Source organism: Pan troglodytes, chromosome 13 (genome assembly GCF_028858775.2).
Source record: "Pan troglodytes isolate AG18354 chromosome 13, NHGRI_mPanTro3-v2.0_pri, whole genome shotgun sequence".
Classification (NCBI taxonomy): domain Eukaryota; kingdom Metazoa; phylum Chordata; class Mammalia; order Primates; family Hominidae; genus Pan; species Pan troglodytes.
The window spans coordinates 133558979-133577597 of record NC_072411.2 but is presented as its reverse complement, the minus strand read 5'-3'; the positions used below and the strand labels follow the sequence as shown (position 1 = coordinate 133577597).

General features: G+C 45.5%; 1 protein-coding gene across 16 annotated transcripts in view; it reads right to left on the bottom strand.

The window, feature by feature from the left end:
* ARMC9 (armadillo repeat containing 9) overlaps positions 1-18619 on the bottom strand; it is a 172353-nt gene that overhangs the window by 41680 nt on the left and 112054 nt on the right. For all 16 annotated transcript variants that reach the window (XM_009444540.5, XM_054680182.2, XM_016950685.4 and 13 more), the window contains one exon: positions 876-980. In XM_009444540.5, coding sequence (XP_009442815.3) covers positions 876-980 — 105 coding nt within the window. The remainder of the gene's footprint in view (positions 1-875; positions 981-18619) is intronic.

The following is an 18619-nucleotide window of genomic DNA, read 5'->3' as shown; positions in this document are numbered from 1 at the left end:
GTCCTGGTTCCTGGCAATTGCTCCTCCCTTCCAGACCCTTACACTCCAGCATCCCACCAGGCCCCCCCACCTGCTCTCTGAGATACCTGCGGGCCCTGGCACTGCTATCCTCTCCTGAGGAGTGGCTGCTTCCTCCTGACTCACATCCTGCCCTATTTAGCTGGTGGGTCGTTAAGCCAGTGGTTCTGGAGCTGGCTGAGCATCCGAGCCAACGGGAGCTCTCACAGGTCAGCTTAAGGACCCATCCCAGATGGTGACTCCACAGGCCTCTTGGATGCTTGCACTGACCACTGGCTCCATCCTGAAACACCTCTCCCTTCTGTTTCCATGACCCTCTTCAGTTCTCCTGAGGACGCGGTGACTACTCACTTTCTGGCCTTCTCGGGTCCTCTCCTTTCTCCCACTCCTGACTGCTGGAATGCCCCTCCTTGCTCAGCCCCCACTCTCTCTCCACACTGTGCTTCAGTGGGTAACCTCATGGGCTATGATGGTTTCAGCCAACACCTCTGCACCAAGGACTTCCAAGTCTACCTCAGTATTCCCTTCCAATACATAAGGCATACAGAAATTAAAAAGTGGGATGGTAGGCGATTGCTACTGGGGCCAGGCATATCTTCTGATGTTCCAAAGGCCCCTGGCATATGCCTTCTAGTTATATCTTTCCCCAATCCGTACACCTGTCTACTTGTGACAGGTAGCTAGGGCCACAGTGCATTTCAGGGCCACTGAGAGCAGACTGGCTAACATGGACCTTCTCATAAATACAGTATGGTAACAAACCAAACTAAACCCTCTGTGTCACTGAAAACACGAAATCCATCAATGTCCACCTGGCCTTTCTGTTTCAGGATCCCCACCCTTTGTGTGGCACTTACCCCCAGGTACTCCGTGGTCAGAAGCTTCTCTCCTGAGAGTTCTCCGAGCTGGGGCTGGATCAGTTCGTCTTTATCCAGATCAGCTTCCATGATGTCATGGTCCTCCTGTTTCAGGAGACATGGGGTGAATGCCATGGACACCCTGCCACAAGCTCCCAAGGGGTGGCTCCCCAGAATGTGTAGCTGTCATGAAACAAGAAGGCCTCGGCCAATCACAGCAACTTGCAGGCTTATATTCCAAGGGGGCTCAGGGGCAGTCTGCCTCTGCTCCCAACCTCTCCATGAAGACCAAAGGGACAAGGCCAACCAGCTTCTTCAGGAAGCTAGGGAGCTAGGGAGCCTCCATTGCTTAGGTGTGCGGAGGTTCTAGAAGGCTCTTTAAAGTCTCTCCTAATCACAGTTCTCAGAACTTCTCTCTCTGTGAGATTAAGGCACCATATGAACAGCCAGTCAGTCATACACAGGCCTTATGGGGGATAGGGAACTCTAGAACAGGTTTGCTCGTCTCAGGAACATTTACAGCCAATAAGTAACAAGACTCAGCAAAAAGGGCAGCACTGTCCTGCTTCTGGGAAGACCCAGTGGATGTTCCTTTCCATATTCCTCCCACTACGTACAACCAAAAACACTGGACACTACCTATAAAAGAAACATAAGGTGACTCTGAAAGATGGAGAGATGAAAGCAGACTGCCTAGGGGCCTTGAGACCCAAGGATGACAGCTGGTGACTTCCCTGGGTTTTCTTTTCTTTTTTGAGATAGGGTCTCGCTCTGTCACCCAGGCTGCAGTGCAGTGGCATGATCACAGGTCATTGTGCCCTTGACCTCCTGGGCTTAAGTGATCCTCCTGTCTCAGCCTCCCAAGTAGCTGGAACTACAGGTGTATGCCACCACATGCGGCTACTTTTTGTATTTTTTTGTATAGATGAGGTTTTGCCAGGTTACCCAGGCTGCCTGGGTTTTCTTTTTGTTTCATATATGCCACACCTGGAGCCCAAGAAACCAACAACCCAGAAATGTCAATGGTGAAAACAAAAAAAGCCCCCCAAAGCCGGCTTCCTTTAGCCAAAGCCTGCTTCCTTTAGCCAAAGCCTGCTTCCTTTACCCAAAGCCTGCTTCCTTTAGCCAAAGGACCTGACAGGGGAAGGCTGGCATGACAGGAAGATTTTAGGAAATAAACACTGGAGAAAATATGGTAGCTCCACTCCCACCTGCGCCAGCAAGGGCCTCAGGAGCCCCAGCTGTACCCTCACCAGGCTGGGCCGCACACCCCAACACCCCTGGCGGTGGGTTCTCTCTACTAGAGAAGGCTGGGTAGGCAGCAGTTTCATCCCTGCTGGGCGGTAAGGAGGCCCCCACCCCACAATGTAAGTGAAGACCAGGTGGGAGCCCAGACTTCTACCGACACTTGGCAGTGACCAGATGCCCCTCACACCCTTCCTGGGGTGGTGTTGGAGGAGCCATGTGGGGCGCAGTGAGTGACGGGGCACTCTCGTCCCTTCTAGGCAGGGAGGCATTAGTGGAGGCGTAGTGGGTTTCCGGGACCCCCCATTATCTGGTGTCAACCAGGCCAAGCATGGAACCTGGAATTCTACTCAAACCTGGCAGTAATTAGAAGACGAAATTGCGCCATTGTACTTCAGTCTGGGTGACAGAGCGAGACTCCGTCTCAAAAAAAAAAAAAAAAAAAAAAAAGAAAAAATTGAACACGCTAAGACAATTTTGAAAACAATATGGTAAGAATCGATCTACATGATTTCAAGCTATAGTAGTCCACACTGTATGCTACTGGCAGAGGGACAGACACATAGATCAATGGAATGGAACACAGAACTCCAAAATGGACCTACACAAATATGTCCAGTGGGTTTGAGACTAAGGTACAAAAGAAATTCAATGAGAAAGGATAGTTATCTCATCAAATAGTGCTGGAGAAATTGAACATTTGTAGGAAAAGGAGTCCTGACAAGGCAAGAAAAGCAAATAAAAGCCATACAGATGAGAAAAGGAAGAAAAACTATCCCTATTTGCACATAATATGACTGTCTGTGTAGAAATAAGGAATCTACAAAGAAACCACGTACACACACAAAAAACCCTCCTAGAAGTAATGAATTCAAAAAGCTCACAGGATATAAGAAAGACATATAAAATCAATTTCTATATACTAGTAAGGAACACACGAACATTGAAATTAAAAATACAATGCCATTTACAAGTGCTCAAAAAAAGAGAAATAGGCATAAATCTAACAAAACATATACAACATTTGTATGCTGAGAACTACAAAAATCTAGTGAAAGAAATCTGCCGGGCGCGGTGGCTCACGCCTGTAATCTCAGTACTTTGGGAGGCTGAGGTGGGCGGATCACCTGAGGTCAGTAGTTCAAGACCAGCCTGAACAACATGGTGAAAACCCGTCTCTACTAAAAATACAAAATTAGCCGGGCGTGGTGGCGCATGCCTGTAATCCCAGCTACTCAGAGGCTGAGGCAGGAGGATCACTTGAACCCAGGAGGCGGAGGTTGAAGTGAGCCGAGATCACGCCACTGCACTCCAGCTTGGGCAAAAAGAGCAAAATTCTGTCTCAAAATAGAAAAGAAAAAAGAAATCAAAAATTCAAATAAATATAGAACCACACCTCGTTCATGAATCAAGAAGACTCAACATAGTTCTCCCCATATTTATTTACAGGTGTAAAGGAATTTCTATCAAAATCCCAGCAAGATATTTTGTAGTCATAAGTAAGATTATTCTAAAATCTATATGGAAAGGGCAAAGAAAATTAAACACGTTGGCCGGGCGCGGTGGCTCACGCCTGTAATCCCAGCACTTTGGGAGGCTGAGGTGGGTGGACCACGAGGTCAGGAGATCAAGACCATCCTGGCTAACATGGTGAAACCCTGTCTCTACCAAAAAATACAAAAAAAAGTAGCCCGCCGTGGTGGTGGGTTCCTGTAGTCCCAGCTACTTGGGAGGCTGAGGCAGGGGAATGGTGTGAACCCGGGAGGCGGAGCTTGCAGTGAGCCGAGATTGCCCCATTGCACTCCAGCCTGGGCGACAGAGCAAGACTCCGACTCAAAAAAAAAAAAAAAAGAAAAGAAAAGAAAAGAAAATTGAACATCCTAAGACAATTTTGAAAAAGAACAATATGGGAAGAATCAATCTACATGATTTCAAGCTTAGTAGTCCAGATTGTATGCTACTGGTAGAGGGACAGACACATAGATCAATGGAATGGAACAGAGAACTCCAAAATGGACCTACACAAATATGTCCAGTGGGTTTTAGACTAAGGTACAAAAGAAATTCAATGAGAAAGGATAGTCCTTTCAACAAATAGTGCTGGAGAAATTGAACATTTGTAGGAAAAAAAACTGAACCTCAATCTAATTCTCGTATCTTATATAAAAATCAACTCACAATGCATCATGGACTTAAACGTAAAACTAACACATTTTTAGAACAACCCATAAAAGGAAAAAATTGATAAACTGAATTTCATCAAAAAACTTAAAAACTTGTTCGGTGAAAAGACGCTGTTAAGAAGATGAAAAGGAAAGCTATAGACAGGGAGAAAGTATTTGGAAACCACATATTCAGCAGAAGACTAGTAACTAAAATAAAGAACTCTCAAAACTCAACATTCAAAATACCCAAACAATCTAATTAGAAAATGGGCAAAAGACATGAAGAGACATTTCACCAGGGAGAATATACAGATGGCAATAAGCACATGAAAAGATGTTCAATATCATTAGCCATTAAGGAAATGCAAATTAAAACCACAATGAGATATCACTACATGCCTATTAGAATGGCAAAAACAGGCCAGGTGCAGTGGGTTATGCCTGTAATCCCAGCACTTTGGAAAGCCGAGGCGAGCCAATCACTTGAATCAGGAGTTTGAGACCAGCCTGGGCAACATGGCGAAACACCGTCTCTACGAACAAAACAAAAATTAGCCAGGCCTGGTGGCATGTGCCTGTAATCCCAACTACTTTGGAGGTTGAAGCATGAGAATCACTTGAGCCCGGGAGGCAGAGGTTGCAGTGAGCCGAGATCATGCCACCGCACTCCAGCCTGGGTGACAGAGCAAGACTCAGTGTCAAAAAAAACCCAAAAAAACAAAAACAAAAAAAGCTAAACATGCAACTACATTTCGGCAATTTCTTAAAGAGGTAAACATGCAACTATATAGAACCAGCAATTATACTCCTGGGCATTTATCCCAGAGAAATAAAAACTTGTTGGCATACAAAAATCTGTATATGAATGTTTCATGGCAGCTTTATTCATAATAGCCCCAAACTGGAAACAATAGATGCCCTTCAACAAGAGAACAGGTAAACGAATGTGGTACATACACACCACAGAATACTACTCAGAAAGAAAAGGAACTACTGATGTACACAAGCCTGGATGGATCTCCGGAGAATGATGTTGGTGAAAAAAGCCAGTCCTCAATGGTTGCATACTATATGATTCCATTTCTATAACATTCTGGAAATGATAAAATTATAGAAATGGAGAACAGATTAGTGGTTGCCAGGTGTTAAGGAGGAAATGGCGGTGGCTGTAAAAGGGATCCTTCTATGAGGGATCCTTGAGTGATGGAAACGTTCTGATCTTGAATTAAAAACAGAAGAGTTAAAAATTAAAAAACGAGCATATGTGAGATGTCACAAGGCTCTGTATACTCGAACGCCGACCGAACGGCACACACAGTCATGGGGGAGCGTGCACTGCCCCTTCCTCGTCCCTGCCAAAGCTTCCGGCCGACCTTAGACTGTCCTTTGCAGGTTAAATTACAAAGAGCAATACAAATATTAACTCAGAAAGAGGGAAGCTGCTGGCTATGGAGGTAAAAAGGGGAAGGAGGGGCCCTGGAGGAAGGTGGCAGCCAAGTGCTGGAGTGGTCTAGGGGTGCAGGGGGAGGGCAGGCCATCATCCCCTGGTGACAGTGTTCCCTAAGATCATCTACCCAGTCCTTCCCTTTGACTCCTGGCCCACCCAACAATCTAATGACTATAATTGGCTCCTTGACACTTGCCAACAGGAAGAGAAAGCTGTATTCTGCAAAAATGAGTACCCTGTCTTCATTTCCGACTAATTTCTAGTTATTCAGGATGTTCTGGTCTTTGGTGAGTTTGATTTGCCCCAGTCAGTTTCCAAGGAATATGAAGGCTCAACCTCCTGGGCCTGGAAGGCAGGTTGTGGCTGGGAACTGGGCCTTGAAATGTGATGCTGCCTGTCCTAGCTAGGGCTGCGCTGGGGGAAGCTACCCCGCCTCTCCAGTCTCTCAACCACATAGTCAGTGCCACCTGCCATCACCAGACGGTGTCACCTTGGGATGGGCTGTCCTAAGAAAAGGGGATTCGACTTACTCTAGGCTGTCCCCAAAGACAGGCCTGAACCAGCAGCATAAGAGGCAGGCCCCAGATCAATCCAGAGCCTTTTCCAACAATCAGCACCATCTTACTCAGGGAAGGGGCTACTGAGGAGATGCTGCTCCTGCTAGCTTGCATTTGGGGGCATTTATTTGATGTCCCTTGTCATAGAATAATTAAGGAACCTTACATTTCCATAGCACTTTACATCTTAACTTTCACAATGGCTTGGTGTGGATTTTCCTGGTGTGGAAACAGAGGCCCAGAGAAGTGACAAATCCACAGCAGTAGCCCAGCTCTGAGTCTAGGAGTCTGGACTTTAAGCTTGGGGCAGCCCCTTTCTGCCCAGGTCTTTGACTTGGGCCTCTTGGGGCCCCACAGAAGAAGCCTGTTTCTGAGGAGGTACAGGCTGGATAGCTTGGGTCCCTGCTGCCTGGCTAAGACTGAGCTCAACAGGACACAGAGAGTAATGGGAGGGAGGGCTATAGTGGCATCTGAAGTTCAGGGTCTCGTCCCTCTCTCTCCCCTTCTCTTGTTTAATCACAAATGGAGAATCCACTCTTGCCCCACCCAGGGCCCAGGCTCACAGTTACCACTGCAATTTAAGCTCTAGTTGGGACTCATGCCCTATGGTGAGGGCAGCCACCTTCTCCTGCTGCTGCATCTGAGTTGCCAGCTCTGCCAAGTGCTAGCAGACCCGCTGTCCTGAAATTTCCTTAAAGGTAATCCTGTTGTGAGGCCCTACCCCAAGTCAACTCTGGGACGGTTACGGAAGATTGAGGTTGTTGCCTTGGCTTAGAGTACTTCACCAAAATAACAACATCTCAGTGATCAAAGGGTGTGTGTACATTTTATGATGAATTTTAGGAAAATGAGTACTCCTTGTGAACCAAAGCAGCAGCTCTGTGGTCTGAGTGAGCGGCAGGGAGCTCTGGGCATGGAGTAGTGTTTCACCTCTTCTCCAGGGGACAGAGCCTCAGAGGCCCCAGCTGGAAATGGGCATTGGAATCACAGTTTCACCAAGGTATTGGTGAGACACTACTTCCCTGCCAGGAGGGAATACGAAACATTAAGAAACAAAATAAATGTCCATATTCCATTTCAACGAGAAACACATAGTCAATGGCTAACTTCAGTCAATGCCAGCAAAAGTGTTTCTTTATCCTGGACAAGTACATATGTAAGACCCATTTACTTGCAAATCAACTTATATAAACACAAACTAGCAAACAACACATCTCAATCACAAGTTAAAGTTATTTATTCCATTTTATTCTATTTATTATTTTTTGAGACAGGGTCTCTTGCTCTGTCTCCCAGGCTGGAGAGCAGTGGCGTAATCAAGGGCCACATTGCAGCCTCAACTTCCCAGTCTCCAGTGATCCTCCTACCTCAGCCTCCCAAGTAGCTGGGACCACAGGCATGTACCAGTACGCCTGGCTAATTTTTGTATTTTTGGTAGAGACGGGGTTTTTCCATGTTGCCCAGGCTGGTCTCAAACTCTTGAGCTCAAGTGATCCACCCATCTCGGACTCTCAAAGTGCTGGGATTACAGGCATGAGCCACTGCACCCAGCTCGTTTTGTTTTAATTAAACGAATTTTTTTTTTTTTTTTTTTTTTTTTTTGAGATGGGGTTTTGCTATGTTGCTCAGGCTGGACTTGAACTCCTGGGCTCAAGCGATCTTCTGCCTCAGCCTCCGAATAGCTAGGGTTATAGGCGTGAGTCACTGTACCTGTCCTCATTTTGGTTTATTTTATTTATCTATCTATCTATCTATCTATCTATCTATCTATCTATCTATCTATCTATCTATTTAGAGATGGAGTTTTGCTTTTGTTGCCCAGGCTGAATGCAATGGTGCGATTTCCACTCACCACAACCTCCGCCTCCTGGGTTCAAGTGATTCTCTCGCCTCAGCCTCCCGAGTAGCTGGGATTATAGGCAGGCGCCACTACTAATTTTGTATTTTCAGTAGGGATGGGGTTTCTTCATGTTGGTCAGGCTAGTCTCGAACTCCCAACCTCAGGTGATCCGCCCACCTTGGCCTCCCGAAGTGCTGGGATTACAGGTGTAAGCCACTGTGCTTGGCCTTTTTTTTTTTTTTTAATTAAAACAAAGCTGTTTTTTAATTAAATGTACTTTATAGGCCGGGCGGCCTATAATCCCAGCACTTTGGGAGGCTGAGGTGGGCGGATTACGAGGTCAGGCGTTCAAGACCAGCCTGGCCAATATGGTGAAACCCCGTCTTTACTAAAAATACAAAAATTAGCTGGGCGTGGTGGCGTGTGCCTGTAGTCCCAGCTACTCGGGAGGCTGAGGCAGAAGAATCGCTTGAACCTGGGAGGCGGAGGTTGCAGTGAGCCGACATCGCACCACTGCACTCCAGCCTGGGCAACAGAGCAAGACTACATCTCAAAAAAAAAAAAAAAAAAGTACTTTACAATTAAATTTGTTGAGAATTGATAGGCCCTCCCTAACCTCCAGAAACACAGGACAGTTTCTGCATTTGGTCCTAATATTTGCTACCCATTAATAAAAGTTAACTTGAATTGCAGCTTAGTAGTGTGAGCAGGGGGCGGCCTGGGGCAGAACAAGGGCCCGCAGCTGACCTGCTCACAACAGGGACGGTTGGCTTCCGCTGCCTCAGTTTCTCTAGTGCAACATGCAGGCAAACGCTATTGTTACTTCAATGTAAAATGCATAGATGTAAGAAAACTGAGGTGAAAATCATCCCCAAATTGATGGTTCTTGGTTTGAAAAGTTTTGTACCAAGGTTCTAATTCAGAAAGACATGATTCTTGTCAGCGCCTCATTTTCTCTAGCTAGTAAATGGGATCACTTGGCTGCCTCCTTTAAAATCATGACTTACTGATGGAAGAAATTTCTTAAATTCTCTGCTTTTGGAACGCCATGATACTGTGTAGATATAAACAAGTCACTGCCATGGTTTCTGAGAAACACTGAAACCGGCGAAAAGGGAACGGAGGCATCCTTAGGGCTCGGGAGGGGAGAGAGCGGAAGCAAACTGAGCTGCACTAGTTGAGGTGGGGAGGGCAGCTTAACAAAGAAGCCAGAGCTTCATTCAACCGTTCCCAGTAACACCTGCAGGCAGAGGAGCCCACTACCTGCGGTGGGAAATGTAAGCAGAGAACCTCCCAGAAATGAAGCTTGCTGATAGCAGGCGCTTGCTCCACTTTCTCAATCAGTGCCAGGCAGATGAAAACAACTCTGAGGATGTATCCGGACTTTTAATAATGGGCAAACCCAGAGGTGAGGCCAAGAGGCACCCTCTGAGAATGCCAACTCAGGCCTTCCAGCTGGGAGGGGAGCCACTACTGCCATCAGTTCTCCCCCCATTTTTTTTTTTAAGAGACAGGTTCTTGCTCTGTAGCTCATGTTGGAGTGCAGTGGTATGATCACAGCTCACTATAGCCCCTAACTCCTGGCCTCAAGCATTCCTCCCACCTTAGCCTCCTAAAGTGCTGGGATTACAGGCATGAGCCACCGTGCCCTGCTCGGGGAAAGAATTCTGCTAGCCTCTCTCAATGCAAGCCTGGCAAGGTGCTGGGTGCACTGGGCGACAAAGGCACCAGCCACTGTGCTAACTTGTCTGAGCTGCTTGTGAATTCCAAACGAAACGACATATTTTAAAATCTACTTTGTGAAGTAAGGGAGTGATGGATAAAGAAATACTCAAGAATAAATGCCTCATTAGGGTGGGTCTTAAATACCATTGTTGGAGGAATTTGACTAAAATTACTGGTCTTTATGTACCAGAGCAGAATGCATCAGATTACTAACGTTAGAGCTCAGTGATAACTGATTACTTCAAGAAATTAAGAATGCCTCATAAAAAAGGCGCTCGAGCTGAGATGAATTTAGATGTCCTAATGCAAAGCTTCCCCATGGCAGCTTGGTGACCTTATGACATTACAAGATGCTTAACTGGAGGCTTTCGATACATAATACTCCAGACAAACCAGATTCTAAGCAACTGGCCTGAAAACAAAACTAAGGGTGACCACTAAATGCATTTGAAAACTCAGATTCTTACAGATAGAATGCAGAGCAGAATGTGTTCAGGAGGTTTTACACATGACAAGTGAAAGTATCCAGTGTGCTTTCCACTTGAAATAATTATAAGACTTCTATAAGTAGTTTAAATTTGAGACACCTTCTCAGAACGCTGAATTGTAAATCTCACTCTTTGTGAAAATAAGGGAAAAACACTCCACATGGGAGAGCGAGGGTGGACTGAGGTGACCAGGCCAGGCAGCGTGAGGCGCTGACTTCCCCAGTGGAATGGGCCCTGGCCACGTGTGCAGCTCTCCTCCTGAGCACGTGCCCACGACTGCAGATGGAAGCACGTCCGGGATCCTTGAGGGCTCCCTGCGACGCGGAGAAGTCTCCCTCTACATTCATTTCCCCATTCACAAAAATGCAGCCCAGGGTATGACAGTTGGTTTCACAACCAGACCAGTTCATTAAATAAGAATATGACAGAAACCGGAGAACCCAAACAACCTTTACTTCCCTAATTCTCCCAGTCTCTTGCTTTCGCCGCTCAGTTTACTTGCTTAAACTTTTTCTGTACTCTAAGCAAAAACAGCAAGAAATGTGGAGATGATGGCAAAGTTGCCCTAGGAAAAGCAGGGCTTATCGCAATATTTAATACACCCAATAAGAGAAGACCTGGAGGCTCAGTGGGACAGGAAGTGAAAGAGCAGAAAGCTTCCATGAGGTTAGAGGGAGAGGGACCCAGTGTCCCAGCAGCACCACAGACACCGCGCTTCACATGGAGAAGAGGAAGAGGGTAACCGAAATCAGGGCCCCTTCCAAACAGGATCCTAAGAGTGTGCTCAGGACACAAGGGGCAAAGGGGAACAAAAGACCTAGGGACCAAGGCAGGGTGTGTCCCCACCCCAACCTGGAGCAAGTGAAGATGGGCTAGTTAAGAAGAAACCACCACTCCAGGACTGGACACACTCCTGACCCAATGAAGGGATTTTCTTACATGCCAGCAGGAATGCCATAAAGAAAAAAAAAACTATTATTCAATATAATGTCTATGTTCTGAAATACTGTTTAGATGAATCTTAAAGTTTCACAGAAAAAACCTCAGGAAAAACTCCCAGGCTGCTGCTACCCAAAGTGTGGCCTGGGACCAGCCTCCTCCCACCCCTCCTTTCCCCACTGAGGGTGCTCTACTTCTCTGCCAGCTGCTTTCCATCCCCGCTCCATCCGGGCCAGCCCTGGCCTTGGCTCTCTCTCATTCTGGCCAGGCAGCACATGAGGAACCTCCATTCCAGCAGACTTCGGCTTGCCTCCAGACCAGTCAGGCCAGTCTGCCTCTAGATCGCAAGGGCGGTGTTAAAAACAGCTGACAGGCATTGAGTCTGCCTGGCACTTGACATGGATTGTTTCATTTGATCCTCACAAGCACCTGATGGAAAGGGTATTAATATTCTCGCTTTACAGATGAGAACACTGAGGCTTGGTGAGGTTCACCAGCTTGCCCAAAGCCACACACAGCTGGTAAGTTGTCGGGCAGGGCTCAAACACAGGGAGTTAGCTTCTGAACCGTTTCTTGGTGTTCAGATTCTGCCAGTCACTGACTCGACATTCAGCAAGTATTAACCATGCATCTATCATTTTTGTGAGTCTCTGGCAGGTATAGAGAGGCTTCCATGCTTGGCCCCACCTGTTCCCTGTTGCCTTGGACTTGGAATAAGGACAGGAAGAGCATGCTGATCAAATGCACACGTGATACAAGACAAGGATGTGATCCAATACCTCAGTGAGCTGTGACCATCAGCTCACCTGCCAATAAGATGCCTACCAGGGATTAAGACAGGTCCCAGCCTTGGCTTTAATGCCACCCCCTGCCACTGCCTTTTCTGGATTAGGCTTATTCTATATAGCTCCAGAAGAAAGACCAGCGAGTGGACACTATACGGAAGAAAAGGAAGGAAAGGACACTATCTTTTTTTTTTTTTTTTTTGTCCATGAGGGGCCACAGATGAACTTGCTGTTCACATCTCTGTCATTATTTATCCCTATTTTTACAGATGAAAAAACAAATATAAATAAAAATATAAAGGTAGACAGGGTCTTAATGAGTGAGGCTTTGAATACTACCGTTAGCAACTTGAGATTGTGCCAAGTGATGGGGAGCAAGAAAGTGTTTTAAAAGGCATCATGTGAATGTGCAAATGGGTCAGCCCTTTGGGGAGCAATTTGGCAGGATTTAGTAAAGATGAGACCCTCATCCCCCTGCATCAGCAATTCAGCATCTAGGTGTGAGCTGCAGAGAAGCACTCAAGGGCATATAAGGACACGAGGATGAGGAAGCTCTTTGCTGCACTGTGGAAAACACAGGAAAGGAAGGAGAAACACACAGGGGCTTATTCTGACAATGAAATACTACATACAGCAGCTAAGTGGGTGAACTGGGTATTGGGATGAGTAAACCTCTAACACATAATGTTGAATGAAAAAAGCAAGCCAGTAAACAATTCATATAATACTAGCCACTTATGTAAAATTAAAAACCATAACAGTGTATATTATGAAAGTACAGAATCATCTGTGGAATTAATACACCAACTTCAAGATAGTGGTTAATTCTGGGGAGAGAAGGAGGGGAGGGAGAGGAAGGGATACAGCCACAGCTGTCTGTTATATTATTTTCTGTTCTTTCTGAAAAGTTTAAAATATTCCCTAATTTAAAAATTAAGTGATCATGTCCCCGTGTGGTCCAAGCTCTGCTTTAAGAAGATGGTCTGGTGGCCACATGCAGGACAAGCTGGGAGGGCCAGAGACCGAAGGCTGGGAAGTTAGTACAGAGAGGGGTGTGAGGCTTAAGCCAGGATGTGGAGCAGAAAGGAAATGAAGGGGAAGATGAAAGTGACTTCCAGAACGATGAGCCACAGTGTGTAGACACCATCTGGAAGATGACAGCAAAGTGTAAGGGAGAGGAAGAGTCCCTGGTCACTTAGCAGTTTAAGGAGCATGGGCGCCTGGGACCGCCAGGTGATTTATGAGCCTCAGGTGTTTGTTATGCCCACATCTGGGTTAGAACCCCTTACTAGTGCCTAGCATGGGGGTGAGATGCTGGGCTGAGCATTGCTCAGGTTCGTGGCAGTTAGTTTTAGCCCATTTAGAGAAACTAAGGCTTGTACATGGCAGAATCAGGACCCGAACAGGGCTCCTGATCCTAGGATGGGGGACACTTGGCAGAGCCCAGTGGCCACTTCCACCTGGATGTTCATGAGCTCTACAAGGCTACCTGGTCCCAGCGCCTTTGGGCTCAGTTCAAGTCCCAGGAATAGCCCAGCCCAGTCAATGACTTACTGACCTCACTCAGGCAGTTTTATTTCTCACTGTAAATTAGTAAACTAGCACTTTGATCACTTAAAAATGAAAGTGACCTTCTAACAGCTTCCCTCCTCTCTCAGGATAGAAGCCAAGGTCCTTCCCCAGGCCCTAGGTGATCTGACCTCATATCCAACTCCCTCCCTGCTTCTTCCTGTTCCCGGAAGGCCCCCAATATGCTTCTGCCTCAGGACCTTGCCACTTGCTCTTCCCTCTGCCCCACTGCTCTTCAAAGCACTCATGGTCACCTGGCTATGATCTCTGCTTATTTGTTGAAGGCTTGCTTTCTCCAAATAGGATGTCTACTTTGCTTTTACTGCTATATCCCTAGGATCTAACGACTTCTGGCCCTAGGCATATACTCCTGTTCCTGGAACAGGAGTAGGTCAGGCAATTCCTCTCTACAGTTATCAAGTGCAAAATGTGATACGTTTACTAAAAATAATCATTCCAGGACACTGGAAAATGACCAATGGCAGGCAACAACTTAAGCAGTACTTGCTCAGTGAGGAAGTGCTAGGGCACTGGGTGAGAACTGTGTGTTCATGGCCTTCCTGCCTGGAGGCGTTCCCATCGTAGGCAGTGACACCCCAGGGCCTGGAGGTGTGAACATGGTAGAGGGCAAGTGGCAGGCACAGCTGCTAGAAATTGAAGGGGGACAGCTGGAAGCAAGAGGGCTACAGAGGCTAAGAGATGTTACAATCTCCACACATCTCTGACTGCTAAACTACAGGTACATGCAGAAAACCCAAGGAACCCAGAGGAAACTAACAGTGTGGGAAAACTTGCAGATAATTTTTTGTGCTTGCAAATGTATTCCTCAATCCACACACAGCTCAAGCAGCAGAAGGTGGAAACCTTACTGGCTTCAGGCATCTGAGCACAATTTCCATCCCAATCAACAGTTAAATTATGCAGGGGAGAGCCCTGGGATTGGAGAAAATGATAGACACACTCGTGGCTGCCTTCTACAGGGGAGACACATTTCTCAGTTTAAGAGCAGGCAAGTTAACTGCTTACCAAACAAATGAAAGCAACAGCCCTCAGGAGAGCAAAACGTAATCTAGAATCACGACAACACGTTATCTATAACGTCTGGTTGTCAACCAAATGCATTACTAGATACAGCAGAAACAAAGCGTGACCTGTCCTTGGGGGAAAAATAGACAAGAGAAACTAACTTTGAGTGGGCCCAGATGTTAGATTTAGTAGAAAAACACTTCAAAGCAGCTATTATAAATATGCTCAAAGAATTAAAGGAAAATGTGCTCAGAAGTTTTAAAAAAAATACTGAAAATCAGTGAAAAACGGGAAATCTCAACAGAAAAATAGACACTATAAAAAGGAACCAAATGGGAATTCCAGAGCTGAAAAGTACAATAACTGAAATGAAGAATTCAATAGATGAGCTCAACAGCAGATACAAAAGGGTAAAAGAATCAGTTAACTGGAAGGACGATCAAGAGAAAGTATCCAGCTCAAAGAAGAGAACAAACATTGGATAAAAATGAAGAAAGCCTCAGAAATCTGTTAGACAATATCAGCATTCTAACATGTGTGCAACTGGATTTTCAGGAGGAGAGGAAAGGGGCAGAAAATAACACTTGAGTAAATAATGGTTATACACTACTCAAATTTGGTTTAAAAAAAAAAAAAACCCAAAACAAACACACACACAAAAAAACACTGTAACTTATAGATCCAAGAAGTTCCAGGCTGGGTGCAGTGGCTCACACCTGTAATCCTAGCACTTTGGGAGGCCAAGGCAGGCGGATTGCCTCAGGTCGGGTGTTCGAGACCAGTCTGGCCAGCATGGTGAAACCCTGCCTCGACTAAAAATATAAAAATCGGCCAGGCATGGTGGCAGGCGCCTGTAGTCTCAGCCACTCAGGAAGCTGAGGCAGGAGAATCGCTTGAATCCAGGAGGCGGAGGTTGCAGTGAGCCACGATTGCGCCATTGAGCTCCAGCCTGGGCGACAGAATGAGACTCCGTCTCAAAAAAAAAAAAAGTTCCATGAACCCTAAAAAAGATTAACACAGAAAAACCCACACCTAGGTACATCATAGACAAACCGCTAAGAACCAAAGAAAAAAAATATTCAAAAGTAAGGGGAAAACAACCCATTACATACAGGGGAGCAATGATAAAATATGCAATTAACAGCTGGCTTATCAGAAACAATGGGGCTGGGCGCAGTTTGAGACCAGCCTGGCCAACATGGTGAAACCCCATCTCTACCAAAAATACAAAAGTCAGCCAGGTGTGGTGGTGCATGCCTGTAATCCCAGATACTCAGGAGGCTGAGGCATGAGAATTGCTTGAACCTGGGAGGTAGAGGTTGCAGTGAGCCAAGGTCAAGCCACTGTACTCCAGCTTGGGTAACACAGTGAGACTCTGTCACAAACAAACAAAACAAAACAATGGAAGCCAGAAGACAAAAGAACGACCTATTAAAAGTGCTGGGGAAAAAACACCTGTTGACTAAGAATTCTTTTTTTTTCTTTCTTTTTTTTTTTTGAGATGGAGTCTTGTTCTGTCACCCAGGCTGGAGTGCAGTGGTATGATCTCGGCTCATTGCAACCTCCGCCTCAATTCAAGTGATTCTCCCGGGTTCAAGTGATTCTCCCACCTCAGCCTCCCAAGTAGCATGTGCCACCACGCTTGGCTAATTTTTTATATTTTTAGTAGAGATGGGGTTTCACCATGTTGGCCAGGCTGGTCTCGAACTCCTGACCTCAGGTGATCCACCTGCCTCGGCCTCCCAAGGTGCTGGGATTACAGGCATGAACCACTGCGCCCTGCCAACTAAGAATTCTATATGCAGTGAAACTATGCTTCAAAAATGAAGGTGTTTTGACCAAATCAAGTAGCAATTAAAAAAAAAAGAAGGTGAACTAAAGAAAATTCCAGATTAAAAAAAAAACAAAACAGAATTTGTTGTTAAGAGACCAGCATTACAGAGCACTGGAAATGGTAAATATGTAGGTGGAGATACACACACACACACACACACACACATACACACATGTTCCTTCTTTAAATGATACATGACTATTTATAGCACCGGGTTGATAATAAATATAAATGTAGCAAATATGGCAACAAGAGCACAAAAGAGGAACAGAAATCGAGCCTACTGATGCAAAGTTCTTCTATTTGACCAGTAATAAATCAGTATTAACTCGAAGTAGTTTGTGACAAGTAAAAGATGCATACTGAATCCCTAGAACCAACTTACAAACAAAAAGGCAAATACGGCTAAAAAGTTAGTAGAGTTATTAAAATGGTTTACTAAAAAATATTTGCTTAATACAAAGGGCAGCAGTACATATATTACTTAATACAAAAGAAGGCAGGAAGGACAGAGTAACAAAGAGATAAATAGAACACTGATAGCAAATGGCAGAATTAAACCCAACCGTATCAATTATTACATTAAATATGAATATTAAACAAAACAATTTTGAAAAAGAAAACAAAGTTGAAGAACTCGTATTTTGAAACCTACTATAAAGCTATAGTAATTAACATCATGTGGTACTAGCATAGAGCTAGACATATGAATCAAGTGAACAAAATTGAGAGTCCAGAAATAAATTCTTACATTTGTGGTCAATTTATTTATTTATTTATTTATGAGACAGAGCCTTGCTCTGTCGCCCAGGCTGGAGTGCAGTGGCACAATCTCGGCTCACTGTAACCTCTGCCTGCAAGGTTCAAGCAGCTCTCCTGCCTCAGCCTCCTGAGTAGCTGGGACTACAGGTGTGCGCCACCACGCCTGGCTAATTTTTTTGTATTTTTAGTAGAGATGGGGTTTCACCATGCTGGCCAGGCTGGTCTTGAACTCTTGACTTCGTGATCTGCCCACCTTGGCCTCCCAAAGTGCTGGGATTACAAGCATGAGCTACTGCGTCCAGCATTTTTTTTTTTTTTTTTTTTTTTGAGATTGAGTCTTGCTCTGTCACCCAGGCTGGAGTGCAGTGGCATGATCTTGGCTTACTGCAACTTCTGCCTCCCAGGTTCAAGTGATTCTCCTGCCTCAGCCTCCCAAGTAACTGGGACTATAGGCATGCACCACCACACCCGGCTAATTTTTGTATGTTTAATAGAGATGGGGTTTCACCATATTGGTCAGGCTGGTCTTGAACTCCTGACCTCATGATCCTCCTGCCTCGGCCTCCCAAAGTGCTGGGATTATGGCCACCGCACCCGGCCAATTTATTTTTTACAAAGGTGCTATTTGACAAAGCAATACAATGGGTTGAATAATAGTCTTTTCAACAAATGATACTGGGGCAACTGGATATTCATATGCAGGAGGGTGAATTTAGATCTTTATCTCACATCACACACAAAAATTAACTAAAAATGGTCCTATACCTAAACATAGGAGTTAAAAACAAAGCCCTTAGAAGGAAACATAAAAGAAAATCTTTGCAATGTTGGCCTAGGCCAATGGTTTCCAACTAGGAGTAATTTTGCCTCGTAGGGGACATTTAGCAATGTCTAGAAACATTTTTGGTTGTGACAACTGGGAAGAGGGGTGGATTAATACTAGCATCTAATGGGCAGAGGCCATGGATGCTGCTAAACACCCACTAACGCATAGCACAGCCTCCCCAACAAAGAATTATCTGGCCCAAAATGTCAATAGTGCCAAGGTTGAGAAAGTCTGGGTTGGGCAAAAAGTTCTTAGATACAACAACAAAAGCATAGACCATAAATGAAAAAATGAAAAAGATAAACTAGACCTCATCAAAATAAAAAACTTTTACAAATCAAAAGACACTATTAGGAAAATGACCTGGCGCAGTGGCTCACGCCTGTAATCCCAGCACTTTGGGAGGCCAAGGCAGGCGGATCAGCTGAGGTCGGGAGTTCGAGACCAGCCTGACCAACATGGTGAAACCCCATCTCTACTAAAAACACAAAATTAGCCAGGCGTGGTGGCGCAAGCCTGTAATCCCAGCTACTTGG